Below are 19,919 nucleotides of genomic sequence, written 5' to 3' on the forward strand. Positions count from 1 at the left end.
TACCTATGCTTGCTTTACTTCCTGCGCGGTGCGTTAAGAAATATTTTACAAAATTTGTTTAAAACATTGTAGGTAGGTCAAATGTGGTAAGGCAACCTCCAAATGTGTAACAAATTAGACTGTCAACTCGTATGTACAAAACAAGTAATGGTTTACTTAATCAGTCAAGTGGTTTTAGACGCTACCAATTATTCTTTTTAAAAGCTATTAAATATAAATGAGAGGCGAACAGTAGCTGACCTGTGTCGATTTACGAAAGTTGTTAACACGTTTGGTTTGATAATTGCACAGTAGGTATTTGTATCAGACGATCAGGTCAGAATCAGGTCAATTTTACGTACACATAATATCTACACAGAATAGTAATAACAGCGGTCCGTTTCTTCATAGTTTTGAGTCTTAAATTTTTACACACCTGTCCTTCTGTATGTGTTCGAAATAACCATGATCTTTTAGAGAAGTTGTTTTAATGTAACATACCCTGGACGGTGATGCCATTATGGGCAAAAAAAAAACACAAATCCTTAAAAACTAGTATCTAAAAACTGACAACGTTGTACCATAAACACAGGCTATAGAGCTGCTATGAAGAAACCAATAGCAGTATCTATTCTGCAATACGCTTGAAATGTAAAAGAAGGATAAGACATTCAAACACACATTTGGACATTTTAACACGCTTAGCGGTAGAATTTTTACATTTATCAGTGAAATATCAATAAAAGGCAAAATTTTATCTTAAACTGTCCATGATTGGGTACGTTACCTTATGTTATTTAGTGTTTCGGTGGTACTTGTACGCACAATAGGTACGCACATTCAGCGAGCGTTCATCTGTATCTTAGCAAACCTGAGTAATGTGTATGCAGGGGTGACAAGCTAGTAGTGTTTTCTGTATTATAAATGCATTGGCGGGGGCTTCTTCTTTAATTGGCCTGTCATTCGGTCATGAAAGGCTGTTATGGTCAATGATACTCACTTATTTACAAGGTATCGTGATAATGATAACCCAATCCGTATATCAGGAGCGATCTCATAATCAAAATAACAAAATTAAAATTTTGAAAAAAAAACCCCGACATTGTGGACTGATTTTCATGAAACATGGCTAAAAACACTCCCGAATAGCCTAGGCCTAGATCAGATGTGTCCGAATTTTACCCATTTTTCCTTGCCTCATACCAAATAATTTTGAAATTTGGGCCCAAACCTTAATTATTACATAACTATTATAAGTCAGTTAATATCATATATGTCGCAAAACATGCAAAACTTTGAATATGGGCATTATTGTTACGTATTCCATCCTAGATGATATTGTCCTAAAGGACGTGGGCGATGGAGGAATGGTGTTATATAGTCCTGATGTAGCAATTGTTACTCGATTCGAATATTGTTGCTTCATAATGCCTCTAGATCCGGATCTAATTTAGATAACAGTACTTGAACCGAATAAAACTTTGTAAACTACCTATTAAATAATTAGAAAATAAATCAGTAGATATAAACTATAAAGACGAATTAATTAGACGGATAGAGCTCTCATTGTCTTACTGTTTCGTAAATTTAAGTACACTTAGAGACTGGACATACAATACATACAATACCATTATTACATTCGAAAAGGTAACAAAGATACCATTGTATCATCCTCAAGTTCACACACAGACCGTCAAATGTAACGTAAAAGACATCAAACGCAACGATATCCGAAAGATATAGGCATACATCGCATAATGGCGATGGCGATAATATATAAAAATGAAAGGGGCTCGTTTCTATAAGTACGCACACAGTATGCTAAGCTCGTGTAGGTGAACGCATACCATGCTTGTATGAGTGAGATGTGACAGGTCGACTGGCTGGTCGCGTTTTTGACAGGCCATAACTGTAAGGTAAGCGGGGAGCGGGAGTGGCCATACTGTACTCTTTATTATACTGTGATATAGGTATGTCATTTATACTGTATTCTTCCCGCGCAAATACAGCTTCGGCTAAGCACGAGTAAAATGCTCGGTATCCGATTGGCATCCTTTAGACTCTATAGACGTCCTAATGATACTACTGTAAGTTAGAATTAGCTTGTAACGCTCAACCTTATGAGAACGAGATAAGCACCTGCAGCACATGATTGGCGCGACAGTTGGTGGCCGCGTCTATTCTAGTCCAGTGGTTGGCAAACTTTTTTCGTTAAGAGCCAAAATTTGAAAGAATTTCAGAGGCGGGCCAGATTTACACCAAAAATGCATTTTTACTACAGTTCTGGCCATATCACATACTATTTTTAAGGACCGGTAGTGGGCCCTTTCGCGGGCCGAACTTAGCGCACCACATCTAGTCTATCTCGCGGCGGCATAATCTCGCGACAATCATATGCTATGTGTTTAGCCCTGCTGCTATAGGTAATCGGTAGGCCGCTGTTTGTATGGAGTCTTCGTCGCGCTTACACAATCGCCGTGCGTAGCAATGACATTGGACGGATTGCCCAATTCATCACGCGTACTGCATCATGTATCGGTTTTGACGGCTATGGCTATTTGAATTACGATTTTCAAGTTCAAGTTATCCGAGGTCTGTGTAGGTCAAACGATACGGTTTTAATATATGTGAAAAATTATACTTATACATATACGTACATTTATAAGAAAAAAAATCACCTCTAACTACAAAGATGAATTAGAAACAGTGATTCTAATCTAATCTATATGATCATAGTAATAATACCACCTACTTATATTTCACTTACTCCATAATACCTACTTGTCAAAATTTAGTTTTAGGATGCAAAAATATCGGGTCTAAGTATAGTTTCCAATCCGAACTATGACGCGTAGTCATATATTTCTAGGCAGGCTTTAAGTAAGTAAGTGTTACAAGATAATAACAACCTTTGTTTGCAAGTAGTAAGTAAGTAAGCATTAATAAATATAGGTAGGTGCAAACTTACAGCCGCTATAACTCAAATTTTGCATAAAAAGAATCGCTGAGTAGCATGCTAAGGTGATGTCATCTGGTAAAGCCAAATGTTAAGGGAGTTTTGAAATCCTGTTGTAGAAATTTTACGAAATACGGATCCGGTATCAATAGGGTTATGTGTGGCGAATTGATGAGATGCGTAGGTAGGTTGGTAACGATTGTCTATGAAAATATTTTATTTTGTCTTTGACCAAGACCTACTCACACAGAGTACCAATTCGTAAAATTACATGATTTCGAACAATGTGAATTTGGGGAACCAATTTAACTGGATATAAAACTAACATGAGGGGGGGGGGTTTGGACTATAACCATGGGCCAAGGTAGCGACCGAATGGGTGCCACAAACTACCAGAGGCCGAGGTAGACCAAAGATGAGATGGCGGAAAGACCTGGACTCATTTTGTGGCGGCTGGCGAGAGCATGCACAGAGCCGTCACGAGTGGCGGAAAACAGGGGAGGCCTTTGCCCAGCAGTGGGACACACTATAGGCTATTTAAAAAAAAAAACTAACATAGAGAGTAAAAGAAAAGAGCGTACTACCCCTACCTAGCGCTTATTTAAAAATGACAATGCGCTTACGAACTCTCAGGCGAATGACGATCGATCCTCTCGCGAACAACTTATAATATATGTGTTTGAGCCTGAACTCAATTGTCTAAATAAAACAGTATAAAATATTACCATTTCTTTTAATGGAATTTAAATTACAGGTTTTTGTCTAGGACACGCGACAGAGAGAGTTTTCGATTAGTAAAAAAGGGACGCTGGTGACGCGCACCGTGCTTTTATAGTGTCGCGACGGGGGAAACCGCGGCGCTTCAGTCTTCATTCCTATTGGTCCGGCAGGTCGAGGCTCTGGCCGCTGCTCATTGGATCAGCGGGGTGACCGGAGGTTGGCTATCCTGTCTGTGTTGCCAGTCAGGGCGTTAACAATATGTTATACCTTTTTTAATAAAATATGTTGCTTTTGCTTTTTAAAGGCGTTGGATTTTATGAGTTATGCCAGAAATGAATTGTACTGTACTAGCTTATGGAGACGTGTATGTCGCGTATTGCCAATCGTAAGTACTCGTATATTCCGAATTAGGCGTTTCTTGTAAACATGATTGGTTCCTAAGGAGAGGTTCAAGCTCTTGAAAGGACATACTTAAACATGGAATGCAAGTTATAAATAATTAAAATTGTGTTGTTAATAAACAAAGAGTGCACGAGTGGCGCAACAATGTTGAAAACAAAGAGGAAACGGTAAGAGTTAAAAAAAAGTGTTTTTAGGGTTCCGTATTTTTATTAGCCTGTTTTGGTGTCCCACTGCTGGGCAAAGGCCTCCCCTCTTTTCCTCCACTCAACTCTATCGCTTGCACTTTCCCACCAATTCGGACAAAAATTTTCCAAGTCGTCGCACTCCTCCGCATCTCCTTTTCGGTTTGCCTGCAAAAGAAGTGGTTATTCCGACAAATACTTAGTTCTAACCTAGTTCCGTATTATTCTAATATGTTTGTCAATATAATAATCTGAGAAAAGTTTAGTCCACACGAATTTGTATAAAACAATGCAGAGCTATAAGATCTCAGAAAAGCGTTTATTAACATTTCTACGTTAACATAAATATAAAGTGAAATATAGGTCTACATCACAATCTCGTCGCATTAATGATTTTTATCCGTAAACTATCTTTCCAGTTTACTAACACTCCGGTACAATGTTAATCTTATGGTTTTATTATTGTACTAGCTTTTACCCGCGGCTTCCCGCGTACTAAAAGTATTCTTATTCAAACGTATATAAAAATTAAGATTTTCATTTGGATCCGTAGGTTTCTCTGTACTGTAGGTACATTTGTCTGCGATTATTTCGATTACATATAAATAATACTATTGTTTTTAAAGAAATGCTTGCAATGATTGTACAAATGTTACACATCGACCACAGCGTAGGTAGTAGGTATGAGTAGGTATGTATTTTATATACGCTGGGGAAACCTTTATAAACAAACTACATAGCCCGTATTTCGACACTAATGGTCGGTGGGTAAAAAGTACTTTCTTGAATTATCCCTTACAGCAACGATCCCTTCCCACTGAGCCGCCTGCTTTTTACACTGCCTAGATACCGATTGCCGACCAATTATCCATATCCCTCTAACGATACCCATATTATCCCTATCCCTGTCCCTGTCCCTGTCCCTGTCGCTGTCGCTGTCGCTGTCGCTGTCGCTGTCGCTGTCGCTGTCGCTGTCGCTGTCGCTGTCGCTGTCGCTGTCGCTGTCGCTGTCGCTGTCGCTGTCGCTGTCGCTGTCGCTGTCGCTGTCGCTGTCGCTGTCGCTGTCGCTGTCGCTGTCGCTGTCGCTTTCGCTGTCGCTGTCGCTGTCGCTGTCGCTGTCGCTGTCGCTGTCGCTGTCGCTGTCGCTGTCGCGGTCGCTGTCGCTGTCGCGGTCGCTGTCGCTGTCGCTGTCGCTGTCGCTGTCGCTGTCGCTGTCGCTGTCGCTGTCGCTGTCGCTGTCGCTGTCGCTGTCGCGGTCGCTGTCGCTGTCGCTGTCGCTGTCGCTGTCGCTGTCGCTGTCGCTGTCCCTGTCCCTGTCGCTGTCCCTGTCGCTGTCCCTGTCGCTGTCCCTGTCGCTGTCCCTGTCGCTGTCCCTGTCGCTGTCCCTGTCGCTGTCCCTGTCGCTGTCCCTGTCGCTGTCCCTGTCGCTGTCCCTGTCGCTGTCGCTGTCGCTGTCGCTGTCGCTGTCGCTGTCCCTGTCGCTGTCCCTGTCGCTGTCCCTGTCGCTGTCCCTGTCGCTGTCCCTGTCGCTGTCGCTGTCCCTGTCGCTGTCCCTGTCCCTGTCCCTGTCGCTGTCCCTGTCGCTGTCGCTGTCGCTGTCGCTGTCGCTGTCGCTGTCGCTGTCGCTGTCGCTGTCGCTGTCGCTGTCGCTGTCGCTGTCGCTGTCGCTGTCGCTGTCGCTGTCGCTGTCGCTGTCGCTGTCGCTGTCGCTGTCGCTGTCGCTGTCGCTGTCGCTGTCGCTGTCGCTGTCGCTGTCGCTGTCGCTGTCGCTGTCGCTGTCGCTGTCGCTGTCGCTGTCGCTGTCGCTGTCGCTGTCGCTGTCGCTGTCGCTGTCGCTGTCGCTGTCGCTGTCGCTGTCGCTGTCGCTGTCGCTGTCGCTGTCGCTGTCGCTGTCGCTGTCGCTGTCGCTGTCGCTGTCGCTGTCGCTGTCGCTGTCGCTGTCGCTGTCGCTGTCGCTGTCCCTGTCGCTGTCCCTGTCGCTGTCCCTGTCGCTGTCCCTGTCGCTGTCCCTGTCGCTGTCCCTGTCGCTGTCCCTGTCGCTGTCCCTGTCGCTGTCCCTGTCGCTGTCCCTGTCGCTGTCCCTGTCGCTGTCCCTGTCGCTGTCCCTGTCGCTGTCCCTGTCGCTGTCCCTGTCGCTGTCCCTGTCGCTGTCCCTGTCCCTGTCCCTGTCCCTGTCCCTGTCCCTGTCCCTGTCCCTGTCCCTGTCCCTGTCCCTGTCCCTGTCCCTGTCCCTGTCCCTGTCCCTGTCCCTGTCCCTGTCCCTGTCCCTGTCCCTGTCCCTGTCCCTGTCCCTGTCCCTGTCCCTGTCCCTGTCCCTGTCCCTGTCCCTGTCCCTGTCCCTGTCCCTGTCCCTGTCCCTGTCCCTGTCCCTGTCCCTGTCCCTGTCCCTGTCCCTGTCCCTGTCCCTGTCCCTGTCCCTGTCCCTGTCCCTGTCCCTGTCCCTGTCCCTGTCCCTGTCCCTGTCCCTGTCCCTGTCCCTGTCCCTGTCCCTGTCCCTGTCCCTGTCCCTGTCCCTGTCCCTGTCCCTGTCCCTGTCCCTGTCCCTGTCCCTGTCCCTGTCCCTGTCCCTGTCCCTGTCCCTGTCCCTGTCCCTGTCCCTGTCCCTGTCCCTGTCCCTGTCCCTGTCCCTATCCCTACCCTTATCCCTGTCCCGGCCCGTCCCGGCCCGTCCCGTTTCGTCCCGTCCCGCCCCGCCACACCCCGTCCCTGTCCCTGTCAAATGTTAGGCAGTGAATTTCAAAAAAATCCTTTCATAGTGCTCTTCTAATTTGAAATCTCTTGAACCAGAAGTAAACATAAAAAAGAAATCCATATGGCTATTTTTGATATTTAAACCCCATTACACCACAACAAAGGAAAAGGTATTTCACTTCCGCCTGGTTAGATTTTAAAAGCGTTGTCATTATCGTGATCAGCAACCCAAAAAACCATAAAAACGATGCCTACCCATATTGGTTTTTTGACTTTATCGCCCCCTTTTCACCCTTTTAGGGTTAAAATTTTCAAAAAACCTGAAACATATATTTAGTCATATGTCTTTAGGAATCCTCCTGTGAAGTTTCGAATAAAACAGTCAAACTAATCTTGTTTCCCCATACAAACTTTGAACCCCCATTTCACCCCCTTAGGAGGTGAATTTTGAAAACTCCTTTCTTAGTGCTCCTCTACATTATATAAGGAACCTACGTGCCAAATTTGAAATCTCTAGGACCAGCGGTTTCGGCTGTGCGTTGATATGTCAGTCAGTCAGTCAGTCAGTTTCTTCTTTTATATATTTAGATTAGAATGTTCGGGAAAGTTCTTATATTTTCTAGAATGTTCTAGAACGTCCCAAAACGTGTAAAACTTAATGTTGTTAATTAAAATGTTCTAAAAATTTCTCAAATGATCTAGAAAAGTCCAGGATGTGTGTAAATGTTTTAATCGATATGGAATGTTCTAGAAAGCTCTGAAAACTTCTGGAATAATGTAGAAATTTGTGTAATATGTAAAACTTATTAAGTTTAACACATTTTGGAACGTTCTAGAACATTCTAGAAAATATTAGAACTTTCCAGAACATTCTATATCAACTACATTAGTTTAACACATTTTGGGACGTTCTAGAACATTCCAAATCAACTGCATTCAGTTTTACACATTTTGGAACGTTCTAGATCATTCTAGAAAATATCAGAGCTTTCCAGAACATTATATATCAACTACATTCAGTTTTGCACATTTTGGAACGTTCTAGATCATTCTAGAAAATATCAGAACTTTCCAAAACATTCTATATCAATTACATTCAGTTTTGCACATTTTGGAACGTTCTAGATCATTCTAGAAAATATTAGAACTTTCCGGAACATTCTATATCAACTACATTCAGTTTTACACATTTTGGAACGTTTTAGATCATTCTAGAAAATATCAGAACTTTTCAGAACATTCTATATCAACTACATTCAGTTTTGCAGATTTTGGAACATTCTAGATTATTCTAGAAAATATTAGAACTTTCTAGAAGATTCTAGAACTTTCTAGTACATTCCAGATCGATTGAAACATTTACACAAATTCTGGACTTTTCTAGATCATTCCAGAAATTTTTAGAACTTTCCAGAAGTACAGATGTACTTACCCACATTTTTTATATTGCGTGACACATTTAAAATTATATTTCGTGATTCAGAAGTACAGATGTGCAGTACAGAAGAAGGACAGATATATATTTTTTTAACATTTTCGCCAACCACAGCCACCCACTTCCACCCAACGCGACCAAACTCCCTTACTTTCATCTAGAGACCAAGGGGTATTTACCACCCCAACGGGGGGTTGATTGGAATTGATGGTGATAGAGAAAACCCCGGACATACGTACATTAGCGTTAGCATTATATATATATAATATAGATAGATTTATCAGTGCGCTTGCAAGGTAACTACTATGTAATATTGTATAAAACCTATTAAAAAAAATACCAATACCGTAATCTAAGACAATGTAAATAAAAATATTTACTTATTAAGAAAGATATACATGTTATAATCATTATGTGAAATGTAATGTAGGATATCACCGACGCGACTGTAAAAACGTAATAAAACATGCAAATATAATTCTCAGTAATTTTCAATGTTGTCACGTTTCAGAGAATACTCGGGCTTAAATTATTCAGTCTTATTTATGTTTTTCAGTCGCCTCAGTTGTGTCAATATAAAAGTACCTATCACGTGTAATTTGCGCGTTAAAAGTATATGCGTCATTAAGAAATAAAGAAAATTACATATGTACTTACATTCTAAGAATACGCGATGAGCTTTGAGCAGATTGTGTCTAAAATCTCATTAAAATCTCTGAGTCATTTGGAAAATGAACAAAGCTGATTCGTTTGGGGTTGGGCCACGTGGAACAAAGATATTGTCTGTATTATTACTATGTTTTCAGGAGCCACTGAGCTGCGTGAAGCCTCCATTCGACACACTGTTTGTTCAGCAGGTGTCTCACTTTGATAATACTTAAAAGCAAAGTTGGTGCATCGATATCCAGTCTGTATTCGTCTGCCCGGGTAATTCGAGTTCTCTGATACAAGTTTGAAAAAGAAATAAGTTTTTACGCCGAGTATGGCGTCTGTGAAATTCCTCATTGTTGCTGCAGTGTTTGTCGGCTGCGCCAACGGTGAGTAGGTCCAGTCCTGCAACTCCTGCACTTATTGCGTCATCCTTTGTGTCACTTCTAGAAGCGTTTAGCAGACAATGCAGTAGGTATATATATAGCCCGTAAAGTGAATCGAAATAACACAGTTTTTTGTATTTTGATCGTGACCTTATTTGCCGATTTTTCAACGAAGGAACAAGCTCTCCAGACTTAGGTAAAAGACCATATTTGATGATATTTCAAGGTCTTGAAATAACTCTGAACATGTAATCGTGGTATGCTGATCATGATTTACGTTTCGTTAAACTAAATATATTATATAAAATACTATTCAGTAATTTAGATCGGTAAATCATCGAAATTATAGGTAGTACATATTCGGAACTGATGGTCTCTCAGTTTCTTCACACTTGATAATTATGAGTTAATTATTTGAAGGCGTAAAAGTATTTACTCTTGTAAAAAATAAGTGTTCTAAATTCTGTCTTCAGTGTACATACATATAGATGTAAATACCTAATAATAATGTATGTTAGTTAACGATAGTCAATTGTTTCCACAGCTAAATTCGTCTGGGAACCTGACAACGACGACGACTTCCCTGCGTAAGTATCTACCTATTTGCATTCGAAAGCTTGTGTTCCTGTGTAAAACCATTTACAGTGCCTATACTTTTTTATCCAAGTAAGAGACGAGCTTACTATGTATACAAAGGATTTCCTAAAATGATTAGGCGTAGTTTAGTTCTGCTTCGAATTAGGTTGTTATATCATTACGGATTATAATACAATGTTACATTAGTTAAGCTCTTCCGATTCCATAAAATCTTATCCGATTGTGTCTAAATCGATTGTTATCGATAAATCAATTAATATATACATCAATCTGTACCTACAAAGCTGTATAGTTATAAGAAGAAATGGCTATAATTATCAATTTATATTAACCAAATTTCTTTTTCACTATTTCAGATTCAAGGTAAGAACAGTTCCTTAACGGAACTCTATAAGGTAACACATGGATCTTGATAGAGTAGCTAAAAAGTTCGTCTTTGTTCTCACACTCTCAACTAAAACTCACTTTGCAGATGCAAATGCCTGTGCCGCCCACCCCTCCCCGACAACCATTCGCTCCCTTCGCTCCCTTCGCTCCCTTTGCTCCCTTTGTTCCTTTCCAGCCTTTCGCGCCGTTCCCCCCGATGCAGCCATTCGCTCCCTTCCCCCCAAGTGCTTTCAACGTCCCAATGCCGCATATAATATCGGCTGACGAGATTAGGAAAGCGAAGCCGGGACAGAACGGCGTGTACAACGGCGTGATGGTGTCTTCCAGTAGCAACTCTTATGTGGACAAAGACGGGAAAGTCGTGAAGAAGGGAGGCACTTCCGTGCTCACCAACCAGGACGGAAAGGTGAAGGAGTGGAAGCGTAAGTATATAAGTTATATGATTTGTAAATTAAGGTTTTTGATAAACAGAGGAAATATTTTGCTGTGTTAGTAGGTATACAATGAAAAAAGTGTTCATCCAAAGCCATTAAAAATATGCAAAAATTAAAGAGTCAAAAAATACGATTGCAATGAATGCTCTTTAAAATGTCTCTTTTGAACCTAACGCATTGATATAATTGTATAAAAAAATATTACTTTTGACGGTCAAACCTAGCTAGCGACTTTTAAGTTGAATATTTACTTAGCAATGCCTTTATTTATTTCAGACGGCAATGCACCACCTGATATCAACAAGCCTATCCAGTAAGTTAATATAATTTTCATCTAGCAAATACATAAGTTGCTTTAGTATTGTATATCTAAAGTATTTAAACTATAGTGTAGATACATAGGGCTTACATTTATTTCATGGCCGTGTAACAAAAACAAGTGACGCATAATTTTATGAGTAAAACGTTATGTACTCAGCTGTTTATTAAGTTTTATTGTTCAAGAATTATTTCATGTCGTTCCTATTGACAAGTAAATGTAATTTACGTACGAATAGGATTCAAATTATTGTACAATTATTTTGTTAAGATCATGTATGTACTTAGTGATTGTGTTATTAACCTCAAAAGTTATTGCAAACAAGCCGAGACAAATTCCATATTCAATTCAATAATAAAAATAATTTCATTAATTATTTTAAAAAGTATAAAAATTACCGAGTTTTCCCAAACTGCAAATTTTTAACTCTTTAATTTCCGAGGTATTACTTACGACATATAACAAATTTAATGTTGTTACTTGGTTATAATAGACGAAACTGTTTTTTCCAAATATAACAACGCAGTAGTATGGAATTTTGCACTTTTGTGAAATAAACCCTTTTGTTTTCAGGGTCAGGCAGCCTTGGTGAAGCCCCTTCCCAATTTCCCTCACTACACAACACCAACATACAACACAGCTACCAACATTAACTTCAACACATTTTATTTTGAATACAAAGACGAACAATTTTTTCATTAAATTGTTTTTATTAGCCTAACGTAGCGTAGGCATTCCGTAATAAATAATTCTAATTTAAACATTGAATTTTAATTGTTACAGATACCTAAAGTGGGTAACACATATTTAAGTACAGTCAGACTAAGCTAAGTAGACAACGATTTTGATATTGGAGACTTTGATGTTTTAAATAACGCTTGCGCAGTTTGTGATCCTCAAAGCTCGAAGTATTGGAGACGGCAACACGCATGTAACAACTTTGGAGTTGGATGCATCCATAGGCTACGGAGAAAGCTTACCATCTGGGGCCCATTTCTCGAAGCTACAAGTTACAATTTACAAGGTAGTCAATGTCTAATATGACAAGTTGGAAAGAGACTTCCGCTTGTAACTTGTAACTTTCAGTTTTGAGAAATGGGCCCCTAGGCCCGTTTCTCGAAAGGTACAAGCATTGTATTACAAGTGCGCGAACTGTCAAATCGTATGGGTTGTCATAGAAACACACTTGTAATACAAGGCTTGTACCTTTCGAGAAACGGACCCCTGCCGTATGCTTATTTGCCAACGGTGTAGTACAAATAAGTGGTACCGGAATTGTTGTCAACTTCTCTTGGTCTGACTCTTAAAGAGTTTTTATAGAATACTGTTACGTTACTCCAAATTAAAACATTCATATCACCCGTGCTATATGTAAAGATTACAGGCAATTAATTCGTACATACAAACACTAACATCAGAATTACCGATCCTGTCATTTGAAAGCTCTACACTTGTGTATGATACTATGCGAAAAAAGTAGGGTGTAACTATTATAAATATTATGATAGTGGGTATGATAGTGGGCGGCAGGTACCAGATCCCATGATGCTACGCAAAAACAGTATTATAGGATCTTCCCTCAGTTTCAAATTAATGAAGATTGGCATTTACAAATTTTGATTTGCACCAGAATATCTCTTTTCCAATATAACCATGTCAACTTGAAATGTAGCCGCATAGAACAGTCGCACTTCTTGGTTGTTTTCGATATCAGGCGACCAAATGTTGGAATGATATCCCTCCATCCGTAAGACGACTAAAAGTAAAAAGTAAGCAATCTTTCAAAATCCAGTTTCAAAAGACATTACTGGAGAAAAAAAACAGGGATACCATACGGATTTTTGGTTGCGGATTTCAGGATTTAATTAGCACGAGATCCGAGCTGCCCTCACTGACCCACTATCAAAATACAGTCTGTAATAGTATAGTTCTCTTATTAAACACTTATATTTACGCACTGTAGAGCGTAGAGCACCGTATGGATGAGTGCGCGTTCAGCGACTCGACCCTTTAACTCGCGAACCAAAATACCACCACCAAATTCAATAGGTATCCATGCAAATATATTAGTAGAATATTAATAGTCAACAATAAAAACATAATATTCAAAGCAATAGCATCCATAGGTACTATCGAACCAACTGATTCATGACCCACTTGGCAGATAAATCGTTTGAATTTTTCAAACCTAAGGCTTATAATGCACGTAGATTGTTTTAAATACTCACTAAACTATGTCGCTACACAAATGCCAGTGTCTAATAAAGCGATAACAAGTTCTTCACCAAGGAAACCCTATCTGCAAGTGAATTTCGATTTACTTTACATTTAGATGGTTTGGCAAAATGATCTTATAGTGGGTCGTGATTCAGTTGGTTCAATAGTACGTAACCGTATTCTGTCACCCGAGAATTGTAAGGGCCACTTGCACCACCGAAAATGGAGGATTAACCCGAGGTTAACCCACCATTTTATATTGAATTTGACAGTTGACAGCCCCCTAACCTTGAGTTAAGCGGGTGGTGCAAATGGCCCTAAGGGCCACTTGCACCAACAAAAATGGAAGGTTAACCCGAGGGTTAACCCACCAGTTTATATGGAATTTGACAGATGACAGCCCACTAACCCCGAATTAAATGTTTGGTGCAAGTGGGCCTTAGAGAGATACTTATATTTCTAGTGACTTTTCTTTTCAATAAGACGCCATTTTGGAGCTTGCAGGATCAATAATAATGTTTGCACAATGTTTAGGTGTATATTAAGACGGGTTAAATATGCCACACATATACAACAAATAGTTTCAATACATAGTTTACACAATACATACTTACTTGATACTTGGCAATCACATAAGTACCTATTCAGAAAACTTATCAATATAATTTTAATTTTCAGTTTCCCAAATTCAGAAAAATGAAAAAAGTAAAGGTACTAAACCGTTTACGTTTTTTTGGCTTGAAATAATCGGTGTGGTAACGTGTATGTGGTGTAGTGCCAAGCTTTATATTCAGGCAAAATTTGCTGCTAGAATTTGCTGATAGAAATTATTAGATTATAATTAAGTCTCATGATATGAATTTCCGCATTGTATTAAATATCTCTAACCCATGTTATAATTTTATTCAAAACTTATAACAAACAATGTTCACAACTTCACTGAGACAGTAAAAACCCAATTTACGTGAAAACCATACTTAAAACGAACTTTACCTGTCCTATTTACTAAAAAATACATAAAAGACTGTTTCTATGATAGATAATCTTTAAAAAAAAAAATATATATATATATATATATATATATATTTTTTAATACAGTTGCTCAAAAAGTGCCCGTTTTTTGGCTGTTTAGCGTGCGAGAAGTTGTATTTTACGAACTAGTGCGTAAAAAGTATATACGTTCCATTTTACGACTACTTACCGAGCTGTTTTCATATTAGTCGTTTACTAAGACAGAATATAACTATAAACATACTATTAAGTGATTAATATTTAAAACGTTAATATTTCATATGTAATTGTTTACTTTTAGTCATACTAAACATAATTTATAAAATGGTTTATACTTTGAAAAATCGGTCATAATGAGTCGTGTAAACAGAACATGATTGGAACGAAACGCGTCTTCTACTGTCAAAGTAGAGGCGTCTACCATGTTTTAACTTAATGCACGTTCAAAAAACCTCAATATGTTACGCGATTTGTCATAATTATTTTACGTTATTTGCAATACGTCGGGGCATAAATGGATCGATTAAATTAAAATGTAGTTGTACATTAAACAATCGTCCCAAATCGTAAATGTTTATGTTTTTATGGCACCCAATGAAATAAATTATGTTAGATGAATAGCAAACTCGAAAATATGCACGCAAGTTTAAAAGCTTCAAAAATACGCCTTTGAATTGTCAAATAATCCGTCAATGTCCATGGGAAAATTGATAGTTCGGATTGTTTTATTTCGTTGTAAGTAGTAGTGTTTTTTCGCAACTGTATTAAAAAACGTCGTTCGTCACACGTGCGAGAATTCCGTCCCGAGATTTGCGCGATTTGCGCGAGACTCGCGTGCCGCTCGTGGCAAAATGTCTCGGGACTCGTGAAGTAATGACATACTTCTCGCACTTATAACGAAATGTACTATTTCAGTACAGATGTTGTTTTTTTAAGCACTAGTGCGAGAAGAGGTTCATTATATGCCAGGTCGAAACTTCGGAGGCTCATCTGTACTGAAAAACGTAGTACGATACACGTGCGAAAAGGAAATTCGTAACTCGTCTCGAGTTAAAACACTTCCTTCGGTCGTGTTTTAATTTATCCCCACTCGTTTAGAACTTCCTTTTTTACGCACTTGTATCGTATATAATGTACTATTTTAATACAGTTCCTCAAAAAGTGCCCGTTTTTTGGCTGTTTAGCGTGCGAGAAGTTGTATTTTTCGTACTCGTGCGTATAAAGTATGCGTTCCATTTTACGACTACATACCGAGCTGTTTTAATATTAGTATATTTGACTAAGACGGAATAAAACTATAAACATACTATTAAGTGATTAATGTTTAAAACATTGATATTTCATATATAATTGTTTATTTTTAGTCATACTAAACATAATTTATAAAATGGTTTATACTTTGAAAAAGTGGCTCATAATGAGTCGTGTAAACAGAACGTGAAATGGAACGAAACGCGTCGTCTGTCATTTAAAGTAGTGGCGTCTTACCAATGTTACCAACTTAATGCAAGCACGTCCAAAAACCTTAATATGTTACGCGATTTGTCATAATTATTTTATGTTATTTGCAATACTTCGAGGCATAAATGGTCGATTGAATTAAAATGTAGGTATATATTAAACAATCGTCCCAAATCGTAAATGTTTATGTTTTTATGGCACACAATGAAATAAATAAATTGTGTTGGATGGATAGCAAAATCGAAAATATGAACGCAAGTTTAAAAGCTTCAAAGATAGGTACGTCAATGTCAATGCGAAAATTGGGAGTTCGGATTGTTTATCGTTTTATTTCGTTGTAGTAGTGTTTTTTCGCAACTGTATTAAAAAACATCGTTCGTCACACGTGCGAGAATGTCATTCTTCACTCTTCCCGAGATTTGCCACTCGCGAGCCGCTCGTGGCAAAATGTCTCGGGACTCGTGGAGTAATGACATACTTCTCGCACTTATATCGAAATACTATTTCAGTACAGATAGTGTTTTTTTTAAGCACTAGTGCGAGAAGTGGTTCATTACATGCCAGGTCGAAACTTCGGAGTGCTATCTGTACTGAAAAACGTCGTACGATACACATGCGAAAAGGTAACTCGTGTCGATTTAAAACACTCCCTTCGGTCGTGTTTTAATTTATCGCCACTCGTTTCGAACTTCCTTTTTTACGCACTTGTATCGTAATGTATACTATTAAGTACCTACTTATAGGAAATTCTGTCTTGGCTTGGATACACCGTGTAAAATCCAAATACTTACTTATTTACTAATATTATAAATGGGAAAGTGTGTGTGTCTGTTTGTTTGTCCGTCTTTCACGGCAAAACGAAGCGACGAATTGACGTGATTTTTTAAGTGGAGATAATTGAAGGGATGGAAAGTGACATAGGCTACTTTTGTCTCTTTCTAACGCGAGCGAAGCCGCGGGCAAAAGCTAGTCATAAATAAAATTAAAAAGTTAACTGTAAGTACAGTCTAATTACAAGTGTCTTGCAATTACAGATGCCGAAATTCGAGCCGATCGTCTTCGAACCCATCGACATTGACCCAATCGAATTTGAGCCGATAAAATTCGACCCAATACCGCCCATTGACATCGAGGACATTAAACACCATAAACCCGGCAAGGGGGAAACCTTCAGCGCTTACTCCGTGTCATCATCATCCAACAAAAGGACGGTGAACGGGAAAGTGGTTGAAGACAACGCCGCTTCCAGTGTCGTCACCAACGACAATGGAAAGGTGAAGCAACAGCACGCCGGGTACAACAAAGGTGACAAGCACTGAAGACCGATAAAATGTGACGAGTGGATGGAACTTGAAGTCCACTCGTTGACACGAAATGTTAATTAAATTTAAGTACTAATTTTAGATCTAAAATAAAAATTTCGTCATAGTTTATGTGTGTAACGCCGTGTCTTGCGTGGGCGTCTCATCGCATCGTCTGCATCCATATCGATTAGGTTTGATTTCGTATACGTCGCGCGACCATCGCGCGACCGTCGCCCACGCAAGCCACGCAAACAATGAGGAGGCACACTGACATTTTATCCCGTCAGGCGGCGCCTGAGCAAGTGTCTAGGCATGTCACTGTCATTCATATGTCTGTGAGAGAAAAAACATATCATCTTCTCACTCTCATGTATGGACTAATAGGGTGGCGCCATCTGAGTGCCTTTGAGTGTGCCTCCTCATTGACTAATGATGCATGAAAAAATATCTTATTAATTAAAAAAAAAAAACAATTATTGCTTTAAATCTATTGGCCAATCGCTTTATCAAATCCTTTTTCCATCTAAATACAGTACTTCATTTACAATGCCACTCGCAATTACCAACTTAAATAAGTACATACCTATCTGATTGGTGTAATATTAAAGCTTCAAACCTTCATTTTAATTAATAAAAAAATAACTGTTTAGTAATCAACTCAATCAATCAATGCCAATTTAATGCACATTATTAAAAGTTTTAAAACTATCACATGTTAGAGAAAAATTAACACCGATCATTTTATTTTCAGAGTTCTGAAAACACTCTTATAAATATATAATTTAAAACTTCAATAAACTGTAAGTACTAACCAAGATAATACAAGTGTTTTATTTATGTTCCTACAATAGTCTCCTTACTTTTAGATACTTATATCCTTTCTTTAAATTGTTGAAATAATGATAATCCATACTAATATTATTAATGGGAAAGTGTGCGTGTCTGTTTGTTTGTCCGTCTTTCACGACAAAACAGAGCGACGAATTGTCGTGATTTTTTAAGCTGAGATATTTGAAGGGATGGAGAGCGACATAGGCTACTTTTTGTCTCTTTCTAACGCGAGCGAAGCCGTGGGCAAAAGCTAGTATATTATAATGTTGAAAAATATTTGCGGCACTTTCAGCGGGCCGCGGGAGTGGCCATACTGTACGATAGTACTCTTTATTATACTGTGCTTCAATAGAGTACATTTATAAGGTAATCAATAATCACACTTCGTTACGTGGTGCACTACACATCCCAACTGACAATCAGCTAAAATGTAACCAAAGACACTCCGTAACTCCGTATAGACAGATAAAGTCTAAGAAGAAAACGTACCTCAGAACCATACAGAAAAAGGTACGGTGGCCTAGATGGCGTTTAGGCTTGTGCCGTTTCGTTCGTTGATCGGAGCGCTCCGATCTCGTTCAATCGCTTCCATGAACTAGTTCGCTCTTTTAGGTCTTTTGCTCATTTAGTTCAGCCAGACCAGCGACCACTGCGGTCGGAAAGATCAGAACGAATGGGACCGAATATATAGTGTCCAAATTATACGAATAGTCCACAGATAGTAACATTCCGGGCCGAAAGGTTATAAAGTAACCGAAGTTTAATATGAAAACTTGACTTTTTTTGTTGCTCTGCTAAGTAGCTCTCGCTCTCGGTCGGCGCAGTCACACATTCGTTCTCGATCCAAACCGCTCGCGCTCGCCGATCCTATACTGAACTAAATGAGCAAAGACCGATTCTCAGACCACGGAAAGATTCAGTTCATTTCGGTCATTGATGGGATTTTATTCCTAACAGTTCATAGTTCGTGAACGACACAAGCCTAATGGCGTTACACCTTTGGGAGACGCTCAGATAGATGGCGCTAATATTAATATTTGACATTTTAACACATATCAAGCTAAGAATATAGGCCAAATTGTCAAAACTGAGGTCCAAAAGTTTTAAGCCTCTGTCTAGAGATGGCAGTATAATGTACTGTGTTACGTATGTTACTTTGACAGTAACTCTATAATACTCGATCCTCTTTGTTAAATATAACTCACACTCAATAGCACAAAGACCTTGGTTCCTAGAAAATAAATCGCTCAAAATCTTTTCATGGACATACAAAAGACAAATCATTCGCATCTCCATGACTGGCGATTCGTCGTTGAAACTATTGAAAGAGTAATTTACTAGTTCTACTACCTAGTTAAAATATATACCATGTCTAATATCCTGAATCTTAGTATTTTTTGCGCAAAATGAATTGGCATACCAGATTAATTAACTACGTCGTTTTTTTACCACTTTGGTGGCAAACAAGCATAAGGTCACCGTAGCCTACGAACGCCTATAACATCAGCCTAGAGCTCAGAGGTAATTTTGTGTGCACCTGATCCAATAAGTCATAAGCAGTTATCGGACTCTTGGCGTCATTTCTAACAATATAAGGTTTATTCCGAAAACAAGAAAAAAAATACGCCCAACTGTCCAAGGTCATAGGTGATCGGGAAAACCTCAGCAGGAGCTCATGCTACAGCCGGAGCATTAGTATTTTATGAAGGATGCTGTGATCTGTTATTTGTATACAGATAATTTCGATCATCAACATCATTAAGTAAAGAAAAGAGGTAAGGTGCATTAGGGTAATTCCGAATGACAGAAATGCTCTGGTAATTCCGAAAGGGGAATCTTGATATGATGGAAATAATGGTGATTTTTATGCGACTTTCGTAATTAGACGACTTTCGGAATTACCCTAATGCACCTTAGTAGATTTTTTTTGAAAGAGGTAATATGTACATCATACATAAT

General features: G+C 39.3%; 1 protein-coding gene across 5 annotated transcripts; it reads left to right on the plus strand.

The window, feature by feature from the left end:
- The first annotated feature begins 9,244 nt into the window (after nucleotides 1-9,244).
- On the plus strand, nucleotides 9,245-17,328 carry LOC125225212 (seroin-like). 5 transcript variants are annotated; one of them, XM_048128813.1, is made up of 7 exons: nucleotides 9,245-9,402; nucleotides 9,944-9,986; nucleotides 10,353-10,359; nucleotides 10,469-10,805; nucleotides 11,094-11,128; nucleotides 14,029-14,064; nucleotides 16,860-17,328. In XM_048128813.1, exons 1-7 carry the CDS (start codon nucleotides 9,348-9,350, stop codon nucleotides 17,142-17,144), a joined length of 798 nt encoding a protein of 265 aa, XP_047984770.1. In that variant the 5' UTR covers nucleotides 9,245-9,347; the 3' UTR covers nucleotides 17,145-17,328. The 5 variants fall into 5 exon arrangements, with proteins under 5 accessions (XP_047984770.1, XP_047984771.1, XP_047984774.1 ...); XM_048128816.1 differs by lacking the exon at nucleotides 9,245-9,402 and adding an exon at nucleotides 9,457-9,595 and having other exon boundaries at nucleotides 10,353-10,391; XM_048128815.1 differs by lacking the exon at nucleotides 9,245-9,402 and adding an exon at nucleotides 9,457-9,595.
- The last annotated feature ends 2,591 nt before the right edge of the window (nucleotides 17,329-19,919 follow it).

This window comes from Leguminivora glycinivorella, chromosome 4 (assembly GCF_023078275.1).
Source record: "Leguminivora glycinivorella isolate SPB_JAAS2020 chromosome 4, LegGlyc_1.1, whole genome shotgun sequence".
Lineage (NCBI taxonomy): Eukaryota > Metazoa > Arthropoda > Insecta > Lepidoptera > Tortricidae > Leguminivora > Leguminivora glycinivorella.

Excerpts from the sequence above, each read along its gene's own strand:
- LOC125225212 (XM_048128813.1), top strand. The coding sequence starts at position 9,348 with ATGGCGTCTGTGAAATTCCTCATTGTTGCTGCAGTGTTTGTCGGCTGC. Across the intron at positions 9,403-9,943 it reads GTTTGTCGGCTGCGCCAACG|CTAAATTCGTCTGGGAACCT; the intron begins GTGAGTAGGTCC and ends TTGTTTCCACAG. Across the intron at positions 11,129-14,028 it reads CTGATATCAACAAGCCTATC|CAGTTTCCCAAATTCAGAAA; the intron begins CAGTAAGTTAAT and ends AATTTTAATTTT.